At 42.6% G+C, this 14,488-nt stretch overlaps 1 protein-coding gene across 4 annotated transcripts in view; it reads right to left on the bottom strand.

Moving 5' to 3' along the window:
• LOC105474618 (EDAR associated via death domain) overlaps positions 1-14,488 on the bottom strand; it is a 191,320-nt gene that overhangs the window by 142,855 nt on the left and 33,977 nt on the right. For all 4 annotated transcript variants that reach the window (XM_071073940.1, XM_071073941.1, XM_011729424.2 and 1 more), the window contains one exon: positions 12,994-13,085. In XM_071073940.1, coding sequence (XP_070930041.1) covers positions 12,994-13,027 — 34 coding nt within the window. In that variant the 5' untranslated portion in view covers positions 13,028-13,085. The remainder of the gene's footprint in view (positions 1-12,993; positions 13,086-14,488) is intronic.

Genomic DNA, 14,488 nt, shown 5'->3' on the forward strand with positions numbered 1-14,488 from the left:
TGGTAGGAGACTCACAGGAGGCGGGCAGGAGGTGCCTCCACTTGTTCTCCTTCCATCACAGAAGGCGCTTTGAGGTGGAGCAGGGAGCAGTGTGGAGATGGAGCAGCAACAGGCCTAGAGAAGACTGGAGCCATTGGAACAGGAGGGTTTGGTTGTTTTGGATTTTGCAAGTGTGTGTGCATGTGTATGTATGTGCATGAGAGAAAATGTACTACGTTTTTTTTTAATTTTTTTTTTGAGAAGAGTCTCTGTCACCAAGGCTGGAGTGGGGTGGCATAATTATGGCTCACTGCAACCTCCACCTCCCGGGCTCAAGGGATCCTCCCACCTCAGCCTCCTGAGTAGCTGGGATTACAGACATATGCCAGTTTTTTCCATATATATGTGTATACAAATATTTTTTATATATATGTATATATATTAATATATGTGTGTGTGTCTATATATTCTTTAGAAACCAGCTTTCGCCATGTTGCTGTTGCCCAGGCTGGTCTTGAACTCAAGCTATCTGACTGCCTCTGCCTCCCAAAGTGCTGGGATTACAGGCATGAGCCACCATGCCCAGCCTAAATTTTTAAATCAGAAAATAGCATTTGCTTTTTGTCTGATGAGTTTTTTTTTCTGTGATACCGAGAAATTCTATATGATTGTAAATGGAGTGCCAGTGGTGGAACCAAAGATTTGGAGAGGCAGATCCAAAGAGCTGTCTTCTTCTTTTTGTTGTTGTTGTTTTTGTTTGTTTGTTTTTAGATGGAGTTTCACTCTTGTCACCCAGGCTGGAGTGCAGTGACGCGATCTGGGCTCACTGCAACCTCCGCCTCCTGGGTTCAATTGATTCTCCTGCCTCAAATTCCTGAGTAACTGGGATTATAGGCATGTGCCACCATGCCCAGCTAACTTTTTTTTTTATTTTTAATAGAGACAGGATTTCACCATGTTGGCCAGGCTGGTCTCGAACTGTTGACCTCAAGTGATCCATCCGCCTCGGCCTCCCAACATGCTGGGATTACAGGTGTGAGCCACCGCTCCTGGAGTAGGAGCTATCTTAAGTGATGTAAACGCCTAGCCATTGGCAAGACTGCAATTCTAACAATACACTATGCCTGATGTAGTATTGGACCTGCTAAACTTGCCTCACTGTTTTTAACCTAATGGAATGAATCTTCATGGCATTAAGTGAAAAGGGCCCTGCTGCAATGCAGTGTGAGGAAGTTGTGGGCAGCTATGCCCTTTGGGGCCTTTGTGGGTGGTGCTCTCCTGGCCTCCCGCTCAGGCCCACTGACTTGCCACTTCAGCAGCATTCAGCATGTACTCGCTGTGCAACCTATAGCAGTAAAAATAGCAACAGAGGTCAGTTACGGGCGCTTACTCTATTCTGTTCCAGGCACTGTGCTGTCACCTGGGTCTAGAATGGTGAGATAAAAATTAAAAAAAAAAAAAAAGAGATTTGGTCTCTATTTCCATGAAACTGAAGCCCCTCTGTTCTCTTTCCCATTCTGTCTTCTTGAATCACTGTGCAAGTGCTTACAGGGTTGCAAGTGTCTGATTCTGTAAAGTGACGGCAGTGTCCTCAGTGTGCTCCTAAGTTTGGCTCCGCCTTGAAAAGGCAAGGCATTTCTCTTCTTTCCATTCACCATCTATTTTGTACTCTGGGGGCGGTTCCTAGTTGCTGAAAGTTGTAATTAATCTGCAATGTCCAAGGTGTTATTTGTGAGAGAAGAGTGGGGGACCGTGAAAGAAGAGCAAGTCCCCAGTGGTCCCTCTTACTCTTGGGAGTCGAGCATATTCCAAGAATGTGGCTAGTTCCCAAAGGTTAGTAGGCGTGCTGTGCGGAGTGGTCTGGCGTTTAAAAGCAATGCTAACAGCCCAGTTATGTTAACTGACTTCCTGATGTTTCAATTCTGCAAACCATCTTGTGCGGAATAAGATGGTTTGTGGAACAAAGGGGAGAATGATGGAAGAAGTTTTCCAGTCATCGAGTTTATTAAGTTTTTTTATTCTGAACAGCACTCATTAATCTCTAGCCTAGTCGATATGTTAGTTATAAAAATGGGCTTTCTTTAAACTGACAATTCTCATTTTGTGTCCTCTTTTAGGAATGCAAATCATTCTAACTTTATCCCAAATTTATCTAACCCTGTCTAGTAAAGCCAACTTGAGAGTTTTATAGTTCTATAAACATTGAAGAAAAACAGTGGACTCATTCTAGTTACTTTTTATCCTGTGTACTTGCCAAAGAAAGGAGAAAGTAAATATCAGAAATCTTACCACCAAGTACAAATTGCAATTTATGCCCAAGTCAAAATCATCAGGCTCTTCAGAAGCCTTATTTCTTATCATATCTCTATTATACCATACAGATTAAGGTAGTTACCAGACCCCAGTTGGTTCACTTATCAGAGTTCAGCTTACTCCTGGAAGTACAAATCGTTTGTTACGCTCTTTTTTTTTTTTTTTTTTTTTTGAGATGGAGTCTCACTCTGTCACCCAGGCTGGAGCACAGTGGTGCAATATTGGGCTCACTGCGACCTCTGCCTCCTGGATTCAAGTGATTATCCTGCCTCAGCCTCCTGAGTAGCTGGGACTACAGGCACACACCACCATGCCCGGCTAATTTTTTTTGTATTTTTAGTAGAGATGGGGTTTCTCCATGTTGGCCAGGCTGGTCTCGAACTCCTGACCTCAAGTGATCCTCCAGCCTTGGCCTCCCAAAGTGCTGGGATTACAGGCATGAGCCATCGTGCCCAGCCGTTTTTTTTTTGTTTTTGTTGTTTTGTTTTTGGTTTTTTTTTTTTTTTTTTTTTTTTTGAGATGGAGTCTCACCCTGTTGCCAAGGCTGAAGTGCAGTAGTGCAATCTTGGCTCACTGCAGTCTCCGCCTCCCAGGTTCAAGCGATTCTCTGCTTCAGAGAATTGTCTGCCACCTCCCTTAGCTGGGATTACAGGTGCACACTACCACACTCACCTAATTTTTATATTTTTAGTAGAGATGGGGTTTCACCATTTTGGCCAGGCTGATCTCGAACTCCAGGCCTCAAGTGATCCACCCACCTTGGCCTCCCAAAGTGCTGGGATTACAGGCATGAGCCACTGCACCCGGCCGTTTGTTACACTTTCATCTCGTTACCTTGACACTAATACAGAATTAGCTGATTCATTAGCTGATTCCTAAATCAGGAACCCACAAAATTTTAATAGCAAACAATACCCTTGATTGTATCATGAAACTGTAACTGCCCAGAGCAAGCTTCTTAATTTGTACAATTACTTAACCACTATAATAAATGAACCAAGGCCATTGTCAAGCATATGTCAAGGAGAGTCATTAACTAGAGGAATTTCCCATTGCTTTTGGGGATGATAGCCTCCCGCCTCTGTGAGCTGACAGTTTCCATTAGTTGGCTACACACATCTGGCTGCCTTGTGGACTTTTTGACAGCTGAATAGCAGACCTGTATTTAAGGCTTTGTAATCCTTTTTCTTGATGCAAGAATGCTAGTTTTATCACCTTTCAGGTTGCTGCCCTCTTCAGGAAAGGTACTGACTCAGAGAGTATGAACCAGCTCTCCAAGGGAATTTTCAAAAGAACCAGCTCCAAGGTATCCACCTGAGATATCCTTCAAGACCATAAGTCTATAATATTTATAAGACAAGGATTTCCCCCTGCATACCGTAATGTCATACACACCCATATATGGAAGGATAACTCAAAACAACAGAGCAGCCCAATAAATGGAAGGAAGAATAGGCCAGGCACAGTGACTCACGCTGGTAATCCCAGCATTTTGGGAGGCCAAGGCGGGCAGATTACTTGAGGTCAGGAGTTTGAGATCAGCCTGGCCAACATGGTGAAACCCCATCTCTACCAAAAATACAAAAAATTAGCTGGGCATGGTGGCGCGCACCTATAGTCCCAGCTACTGGGGAGGCTGAGGTGGGAGAATCGCTTGAACCTGGGAGGTGGAGGTTGCAGTGAGCCAGGATCATGCCATTGCACTCCAGCCTGGGTGACAACAGTGAGACCTCATCTCAAAAAAAACCCCACAAACAAACAAATGGAAGGAAGAGTAAACATGAAAATTCCGAGGAGTAAGCCTGCTAATATATGGACTCCATGAGAGCAAGGTCTTGGCCCGTTTCATTCACTGCTGTGTTACCAGCACCTAGAACAGCACCCGGCACTTTGTAACCACTCAAAATCAAATAGCTTTGAATGAATCACTTTGGTCTTTCACAGTGAAGTTGTTGGTTAGCTTATGAGACTCAGGTAAGGGGTGAGATTTGTGTTGGGATTTCAAGAATGGAAGGAGCCAAACAGCAAAATTGAGAGGCTAAGACTCTAAAGGACACACTTTGGAGTGGGTATACATTCATTTAAAAAATTTTATTGATGTATAATAGAGGTATGTAGTTTCAGGATACATGTGATAATTTAATGCATTCATATAATTTGTAAAGATCAAATTAACATACTTGGGGTATCCATCACCTTAAATATTTGTCTTTTGTTTATGCTCAAACCACTTGAATTCTTTTAGCTATTTTGAAATATACAATAGATTATTGTAGACTGTTTATTTCTTTGATCAAACTGTGTATTTGTAGCCATTAATAAACTTTTCTTCACTCCCCACCCATGCCTCCCGGTCTCTGGTAACCACTAATCTACTTTCTACCTCCATGAGATTCACTTCGTTAGCTCACACATATAAGTAAGAACATGTGATATTTGTCTTTCTGTGCTTGGCTTATTTCACTTAGCATAATGACCTCCAGTTCCATCCATGTTGCTGCAAATGACAGGATTAGGGCTGAATAATATTCCATCGTGTAAATATACTATGTTATCTTTATCCACTCATCCATTGATGGGCACTTAGGTTTATTCCATGTTTTTGCTATTGTGAATAGTGCCTCCGTAAACATGGGAGTGCTAACGTCTTTTTGATATATTGATTTCCTTTCTTTTAGGTATATACTCAAGAGTGAAATTGCTGGATCAATCATATTGTGGTTCTATTTTCAGTATTTTTTTTTTTTTTTGACACAGAGTTTTGCTGTTGTTGCCCAGGCTGGCGTGCAGTGGTGGGTTCAGCCTCCCAGGTTACAGTGATTCTCCTGCCTCGGCCTCCTCAGTAACTGGGATTACAGGCGCATGCCACCACACCCAGCTAATTTGTATTTTTAGTAGAGACAGGATTTCACCATGTTGGCCAGGCTGGTCTCGAACTCCTGACCTCAGGTGATCCACCCACCTTGGCTTCCCAAAGTGCTGGGATTACAGGAGTGAGCCACCGTGCCTAGCCTATTTTCAGTTTTTTGAGGACTGTCCATACTGTTCTGCATAGTGGCTGTACTAATTTACATTCCCACCAACAGTGTATGAGGATTTCCCTTTCTCTGCATCCTCATCAGCTTCTGTTATTCCATTTTTGACAAAAGCCATTTAAACTGAGGTGAGATTATATCTCATTGTAGTTTTGATTTGCATTTTTTTGATGATTATGAATGCAGTATTGCCTGACTTGGTCATACTAAGTGTTTGAAAGCCACTGTGTGTTTTAAATTTAAGTTTATAGCATATCTCAGTTTAGACTAGTTGTGGGCAGCTCTGCCCTTTAGGGCCTTTGTGGGTGGTGCTCTCCTAGCCTCCCGCTCAGGCCCACTGACTTGCCACTTCAGCAGCATTCAGCCACTTTTCAGGTGTTCACTAGCCACGTGTGGCTACTGGCCACAGTATGGGATGGTACAGGTCTAGATAGTCCACATATTCTTCTATTCAAAAGATGTTGTTCTGAGTTATTCTTCATCTTAATTTCAATTAAGTCAATTAATGAAGTGGTGGTAATAACTCAATCATGGAATCATGGGGGTTTTTTTTGTTGTTTTTGTTTGTTTGTTTTGAGAGAAAATCTTGTGCTGTCACTCAGGCTGGAGGGCAGTGGCCTAATCACAGCTCATTGTAACCTCCAACTCCTGAGCTCAAGTGATCCTCCTGCCCCAGCCGCCAGAGTAGCTGAGACTACAGGTGCCTGCCACCATGCCTGGCTAATTAAATTTTTTTTTTTTTTTTTTTTTGTAGAGATGGGGTCTTGCTATATTGATCAAGCTGGTCTTAAACTCCTGACCTCAAGCTGTCCTCCTGCCTTGGCCTCCTAGAGTGTTGGTATTACAGGCATAAACCACTGAGCCCAGACCTGGAATCATGTATTCTAAACCTAACAAAGCAGGTTGTTGCACTGCCCATGTCTCTGCCAGAGTGCTTGCATGTTGTTGTTTTAACTGTTTTAATACTCCTCACTTACTGTGTGTTCGATGAAAGAATTAATGAAAATGTGTGGCTGCAAAAAACAGGATGAGTCATGACAAAGACTGTCTCCTTTAACCAAACTAGAGTCATGCTCCTCTGAGTTCTTCTGACCAATCACCAACTTTGGGCTCTGTCTTTCATCCAGTGACTCTGCCCACTTAATCCAGTTTTAGCAAGAATCCTGCCACGTCAGTTTAGTGAAAATCCTTCACACTTGCTATCTGATCATTCTTTTTGTTTTTGTTTTTGTTTTTGAAACAAGACTCCATTTTTAGTAGAGACAGGGTTTCTCCATGTTGTCCAGGCTGGTCTCCAACTTCTGACCTAAAGTGATCCGCCCCACTGGGCCTCCAGAAGTGCTGGGACCACAAGTGTGCGCCACCATGCCCAGCCTATCTGATCCTCCTTGATAGCTGATCAAATTCCTTATCCCCCACCCTCAATATCTTGTCACCCTTGCCTGCCCTGGAGGCAGAGGTTGCAGTGAGCCAAGATCACGCCACTGCACTCCAGCCTAGGCAACAGAGCAAGACTCCGTCTCAAAAAAAAAAAAAAAAAAAAAAATAGTACCTGTTTCAAAGGGTTATTCTGAGATTTTTGTCAGGCATTTATCACAATACTTGGTGTGTGCACACACACGGAAATGCCTGGCACCCAAAAACTGTTCCCTCATATTAGGATAACTTATCACTGCACTTTGCACCCAATATCGATGGACTCTTTTGTCAAGAGCTCATTAAAACAGAGTTGTCCTAAGAAGAGCTGGCACCTGGAGCCCTATGAGAAACTGGCACCTGGGAGGGTTTATCTTGGCTGTGCCTCCTGATTAGAAGGTGGCAAAACAGGCCTCAGAGAAATGGCTCACCCCTTCATGACCCAGTCTATCAGGAAATTTCTCAGAGGTATTCAAGCCGAATCTTCCAAAGACCACCAGAGACAGGCCTGCAGCCTGATCAAATCGAACTTTTTAACTTGGTGCAGTGAGCAGGACATTCCATAGGAACCATAGCATCCTGCTCAAAATAAGGGAGAAGAAATGCATCTTTAGCAAGGTTTAGGATCCCACTGTAGGAGTCTGAGGCAGATCTAAGGGAAGCAGAGATCAGTTCTAGATTGGTTGTGGTATCTAAAGTGGGGTTCATAGAAGCAGGGATTAATCATGATGTGGGTGCTGTCATAAACCCTTTCCAGTTGGGTATCCCCAGTAATAGACAAGATTCGCAAAGCAGGTGTGGGGGCATCATTGGTGAAAAACCAGTAGTCAATCAAAGAGGGGATCTTTGTGAGCCTTATGGCATTTCAAACTGCAGCATGACTTTAGAGCAGCAGTCCCCAACTTTTTTGGCACCAGGGGCCGGTTTCATGGAAGACAATTTTTCCACGGACAGCGTGTGGGGTGGCAGGGGGGATGTTTTCCAGATGAAACTGTTCCACCTCAGATCATCAGGAATTCGATTCTCATAAGGAGCAGGCAACCTAGATCCCTCGCATGTACAGTTCACAATAGGGTCCGTGCTCCTATGAGAATGGAATGTGGCTGCTGATCGGACGGGAGGCAGAGCTCGGGTGGAAATGCGTGCTCACCTCCGGCTGTGCAGCCCAGTTCCTAACAGGCCACAGACTGGTTCCAGTCGGCAGCCCAGGAGTTTGGGGACTTCTGCCTTAGAGAAATGATGATTCTCGTGACCTTTGCAGCTGGTCTCTCTGCCTGTCCTCCGAGCCTGATTCACAGCAGAGCCACTGTTTCCTTTTTCAGTTCAAACTGATTTCCACTTTCAGTGCTGACAGATTGTGACCCTCTCAGAGTTAGCGTGTTGTCCACTGGAATTTAGCAAGTTTGTTTGCACAATTGTGGAAACTGCCAAAGGTCCAGAGTCACTGGTCTCTGAACCCAGCCTCTGTCGGTGTTCACAAGTTAGGGAACTCTAGTCTTGTTCACATCCTGGGCTGCCACCAATGGGTTCATATACATTGGCTTGTTTCATTTTTAAAATTTAATTGCTTGTATGTGTGTTTATATGTGTGTGTGGGGTGTGTGTGTGTGTATTTTTGTTGTAGAAATGGGTCTTGTCAAGTAGCCCAGGCTGGTCTTGAATCCTGGCTTAAAGCGATCCTCCCACCTTGGCCTCTCAAAATGCTGAGATTATAGGTGGGACCCACCATGCCTGCCCTTATGTGTGTGTTTAAATGGTAGTGATAGTGAGAGCCCTTAGTTGGGCTTTCAGTGAAAATGAGGCAGAAGCTGCACCTAGAAGTTACTAATGAAACTTTTAAGAACTCCCAGTTGGTATGAGGCTAGAGAGCGAAAGAGAGAGAAGCACTTCTGCCTCTATTTTTTGAAAGTCTGGGCCAAGTGCCAGGGCTCTGTGTGGTCCCAGGACAGGCTAAATTTTAGTTAAAGAACTTTGGAGACTCCATGCAGGGAGGTCCTCCTCAGCCTCATTTACTTGGGCTGTTCCAGGAGCAAACCTTAGTTTAAGGCCGAGGCTTGGGAACGAGGAGCAGCAGGCCAGGGTACAAAGAGCAGGACCACACCTCAGACCATGTGGCACAAGAGGGCAAGGCTGGGTGCGGTGGCTCAGGCCTGTAATCCCAGCACTTTGGGAGGCCAAGGCAGGCAGATCACTTGAGCCCAGGAGTTCAAGACCAGCCTGGCCAATATGGTGAAACCCCATCTCTACTAAAGATACAAAAATTAGCTGATGTGGTGGTGCACAGCTCTAATCCCAGCTACTCGGGGGGCTGAGGCAGGAGAATCACTTGAACCTGGGAGGCGGAGGCTTCAGTGAGCCGAGATTGCACCACTGCACTCCAGCCTGGGCAACAGAGCAAGATTCCATCTCAAAAAAGAAAAAAAAAAAAAAAGAAAAGAAAAAAAAGAGGGCATACTCTGGCCAGGCTGGTACCTCCTCCAGTGATCTCGGCTCTTCAGGTGTGGTGGTGCCTTTGGCCCCTATAATGGGCTGTGCAGTACCTCAAATCCACGGAAGAGAAAAGGCTGGCTAACATAACTTATTTTGGGCTAAGAAGAAAAGCAAGAAGCCAGTCTTTACTTACGACAGTCACATAAGCTAAGCAACTTGGGAATGATGGAACTCGAGGATCTGTCCCTCCTATCTTTTAACTTTTCTCTCATAACTTGCTTCTCATTGTGTGTTGTATTCTCGAAGAAGTCCTTCGCTTGATATTCTATCTAGTTCACTGATTTGCTCTTGGACTGTGTCTTATCTGCTGTTCAGCCCATCTGTTGAATTTTTTACCTTTAAAAGCTATTTTTCTCATGTAAAACCTTTTCTTAACATCCAATCTCCATTCTGCAGGTGTTATTGACTCTTAGCCCTCCAAAAATATTAACTATAGTTATTTTAGAACCCCCTTCTGCTTTGTTAAAGTCTCCTCATGTATAGAGATTACTGTCTCTCAGGACGTTGGTTTTCCTCAAATGTTTGTGATTGTTGATTATTAACAAATCTAAGTTTGAGAGTTCCTAATAACTTGATACCTTACTGTCCACATCACTGTGGGAAAAACTGTTGTCTAAAGGCAGACCCTCCATGTGCTGCTACCTAGCTCAAAGAGAGGCATAAAGCATTCTGGCTGCATTTTCCTCATCTCTATGATGTGATGAGAGGACGATTTAATATGTCAAAACATTGAATTTTTATAGTCTCTTCATAACTGAGACTTAAACAGGCATATATTCTGGGAATGTCAAAGAACATAAAAAATATTAAGCATTAAATTTTTTACAGAAACCACTGTTTTGCATAGTGGTTTTTAGTGGCAAATCTTATCATAAAATAAGATTTTTTATGTTGTCAAAGATAGGAATAATTAAAAATATATATTTTTAAAAATTAGCTGCGTGTGGTGGCATATGTCTATAGTCCCAGCTACTCAGGAGGCTTAGGTAAGAGGATGACTTGAGCCCAGGAGGTGGAGGTTGCAATAAGCCAAGATTGCACCACTGTTCTCCTGCCTGGGTGACAGAGCAAGACCCTGCCTTGAAAAAAAATCTATATATATTTAGGTAGATAGATATAGATAGATATAAATAATTTTTTAAAACTTATGTTTTAGATATGAGAGTAGGTTACAGATAATCATATTGCATATTCTTTCTCATTTCCAAACTCATACTTAAAATAGCAACAAAAGGACCACCTCTCATTCTAGCTTCTCCTCAAAGATTTTGTAGTATTGACCCTTAAAACACATTATCTGAAAACTGGCAAAATGCAATTAGTAGTTTAAATCCTATTAGTACCATCAATCCCTGGAGTAATGGGTCCACATAAAACTGAATTTTTTTTTTAAGTGGAAAAAGTTGAGGTCAAATGTCTTTAGTTTATTCAATTTTGACTTCTCAGCATTCTTCAGGTAAATAACCAAGGGCACATAGAGTTATCCAAAGCTCAAATGTGTTCTTATGGAAAAGTACGATATGAAGGTGTATAAGACTTGAACTAACAGAATTAGAATATTATATTCCTATTTTATATTACTGAACTTTAGATGAATTAATCTTTTCTTTTCTTCTCTCTCTCTTTTTTTTTTTTTTAGATAAAGTCTTGCTCTGTCACCCAGGCTAGTGTGCAGTGGTGCAATCTTGGCTCACTGCAACCTCCACCTCCAGGTTCAAGCGATTCTACTACCTCAGCCTCTTGAGTAGCTGGGATTACAGGCGCCTGCCACCACGCCTGGCTAATTTTTGTGTTTTTAGTGGAGACAGGGTTTCACCATCTTGGCCAGGCTGGTCTCAAACTCCTGACCTCGTTATCCGCCTGCCTCAGCCTCCCAAAGTGCTTGGATTACAGGTGTGAGCCACCGCACCCTGCCTGTTTTCTTTTATAATATCCCCAGGATGATAGTAAGTTTATTTCAAAGACAGACTATGATAGTATCAGACCTCACCACACTTTAAAATATAATATTTCCCTTTATAAAAATTTCCATTTTCCTCTTTCCTTAAGACAAGAAGAAATTCTTTTTTTTTTTTTTTTTTTTTTTTGAGGTGGAGTCTCACTCTGTGGCCCAGGCTGGAGTGCCATGGTGCCATCTCAGCTCACTGCAACCTCCCAGGTTCAGGCGATCCTCCCACCTCAGCCTCCCAAGTAGCTGGCATTACAGGCCCATGCCACCATGCTTGGCTAATTTTTTGTATTTTTAGTAGAGACAGGGTTTCATTATGTTGGCCAGGCTAGTCTTGAACTCCTGACCTCAAGTGGTCCACCTGCCTTGGACTCCCAAAGTGTTGGGATTACAGGCTTGAGCCACTGTGCCTGGCCAACAACAGGAAATTCTGTAAAACTAGACAAAATATATAGGGCAATGGTTTCAAGGCACCAGGCAAAAGCAACATAGACTGCAATCCCTGAGAGAAGGGAAACTCAGACAAAGACTTCTACAGTTGTCCAGCATTCTCTCTAGGAAAAATTTCCTGACTGCATTCCAGGAACCTGGAACCCAAGCATAGCCTGGTGGTCCCATGGAGCTGAGGAGGGACTTTAGAGTTTGGGGCTATTGATATGGCTGAATTCTGCAGAGCAGGACACTAGAAAAGAAGGAACTGCACAGTGAACAAAGGCAGAATTGTGTGTGAGAGTTTTCTGAAAATCCTTGCCAGGCAGAAATCTGAATGGGTTTCCTGCAAATCTTTGGCAGAGGGATGGGATTTATATGCACATGAAAGACAAATCAAGGATTATCTGATAGTGGTTGCTATGGGGTTGAGAGTAGAACAGAGATATTAGAGGTTAAGAGTTGCTGGAAGACCAAGTTCTGGCCCTTTTAGTTAAGGACTTTTACAACACCTGATGCATCAATATAAAACAACAGAAATCCCATACCTTAGGAATAAAGGCCATGCTCTAGAACATGGATTGGCAACCTTTTGCTGTAAGAGGCAAGATAATAAATGCTTTAGGCTCATGGGACTAGAAAATATGATCACTAGATGGCCCAGATGTCAGATTTCATCAGAGATATTAAAACAGCTAGTATAAATGTCCAATGACTTAAAGGAAAATATGGTTTTATAAATAAACAGATTAGATTAAAAAAACTGCAGAGAAATTAAGATTACAAAAAATAAACAAACAAAAAAGTTAAAGCTAAAAAGTATAACTGAGCTGAGAACAGAGGTTCTGTTTTATAAAGTCATTTTTTTTTTAACTTCCGCCTCCATTCTTCTAATTCTCTCTCTCTTCTAGCCTCATCTGGTGCAGGTAGTATATATGTAAACATATGGAGGGATGCATGGCTAGGATTTAGGTGCCCCTGGATTCTCTGCAGCAAAGGGCTACTTCCTCTTTGGTTGCTCTGTTCTCATTGTGCTGGAGCTCTTCACGCTATTAAAATAACTTTAAAAAAAAAAAATCCCAAGCTGGGCACAGTGGTGCATGTCTGTAGTCCCAGCTACACAGGAGGACTGAGGCAGGAGCATCCTTTGGGCCCAGCAGCTCAAGGCCAGGCTGGGTGAAATAGCAAGACCCATCTCAAAAATTAAAAAACATCCTCTTTAGTGCAATAGATTTTGTAATGTTTACTTACAAATCTGATATAATAACCTCTTATTAAAAGAATAAAGAAGGAAGCATCTCCCTTTCTCAACTTCCAATACTCAGAAAATGCACTGTTAAACTGACTCAAAGTTTTAAATGACCCATACTATAGTTTCCTCACCTTCAAAAGCTTTATAACTTTGGAGAGGCCTCATGTGTTCTGCCTATTTCTCCTTACTTTAGTGAGCTTCAATTCAGGAAAGGCATCTTCCCCTAAGTGAAAACGTGTTGAAAATAGTTAACATCATTACTAAAAGCTTTATGTAAATTGCACTAAAATTATTTATTTATTTATTTATTTTTTGAGATGGAGTTTCACTCTTGTTGCCCAGGCTGGAGTGCAATGGCACGATCTCGGCTCACCGCAACTTCCACCTACGAGGTTCAAGCAATTCTCCTGCCTCAGCCTCCCAAGTAGCTGAGATTACAGGCACACACCACCACGCCTGGCTAATTTTTGTATTTTTAGTAGAGACGGGGTTTCTCCATGTTGGTTAGGCTGGTCTCAAACTCCCGACCTCAGGTGATCTGCCTGCCTTGGCCTCCCAAAGTGCTGGGATTACAGGCGTGAGCCACCGTGCCCAGTCTTGCACTAAAATTATTTCACTTAAATATGTTTATAAACTGTAGATCTTCATGGAAATGACTTTTGAAAATTACAGACACACATAGCATTTGCATCAATGTTTTCAGTGTAAAAGAAAATATACATGAAAATAAAAGTAATAAGCTAATAATAAATCCTATAATGTTACATTTGAATTGGGACTAGCAATATGAATTCACGTGCACTGAAAGGATCTAAAAGTAGTGATATCCTTTAGCAATATCAAATAGCAAGTAGATTGGTATTTCTAAATGCCATTTTTACCTAAAAAATACCATTTTACCATTTTACTATGAAATGGCAAATTCAAGGTCTAGATCAACAAATACTGTATTGCAGATAAGCCTGCAACTTTTGCGCCAGAAAGCAAGGAAGCTATAAAATACTGTGAACACAGCTGACTTAAAGGGACTCTCACTGGTGAAAGAGTCAAGTTGAGTATCAAAAAGAATAATGACTACAATTTCTGAATGATATTCCATTGTATGTATCTACCACATTTTGTTTATTCATTCAACTACTGGTGGAGAATTGGGCTGCTTCCACCTTTTTTTTTTTCTTTTTTTTTTTTTATGGAATCTAGCTCTGTTGCCCAGGCTGGAGTGCAACGGAATGATCTCGGCTCACTGCAACCTCTGCCTCCCGAGTTCAAGCGATTCTCCTGCCTCAGCCTCCTGAGTAGCTGGGATTACAGGCACATGCCACCAGGCCCAGCTAATTTTTGTATTTTTAGTAGAGATGGGGTCTCACCATGTTGGCTAGGTTGGTCTCAAACGCCTAACCTCAAGTGATCCACCTGCCTCAGCCTTCCAAAGTGCTGGTATTACAGGTGTGAGCCCCTGTACCCAGCCTGCTTCCACTTTATGACTATTGTGTATAATGTTCCCATGTGTGGACAAATATCTGTTTGAATCCCTGCATTCAGTTATTGGGAGGTGTGTTTCACAATGGGCAGGTCTATGCAAACCTACCCCAAAGTCCAAGGAAGCTGAGAGGCTCAAGAGGAGGA

The sequence above is a fragment of the Macaca nemestrina genome, chromosome 1, assembly GCF_043159975.1.
Source record: "Macaca nemestrina isolate mMacNem1 chromosome 1, mMacNem.hap1, whole genome shotgun sequence".
Taxonomy (NCBI): Eukaryota; Metazoa; Chordata; class Mammalia; order Primates; family Cercopithecidae; genus Macaca; species Macaca nemestrina.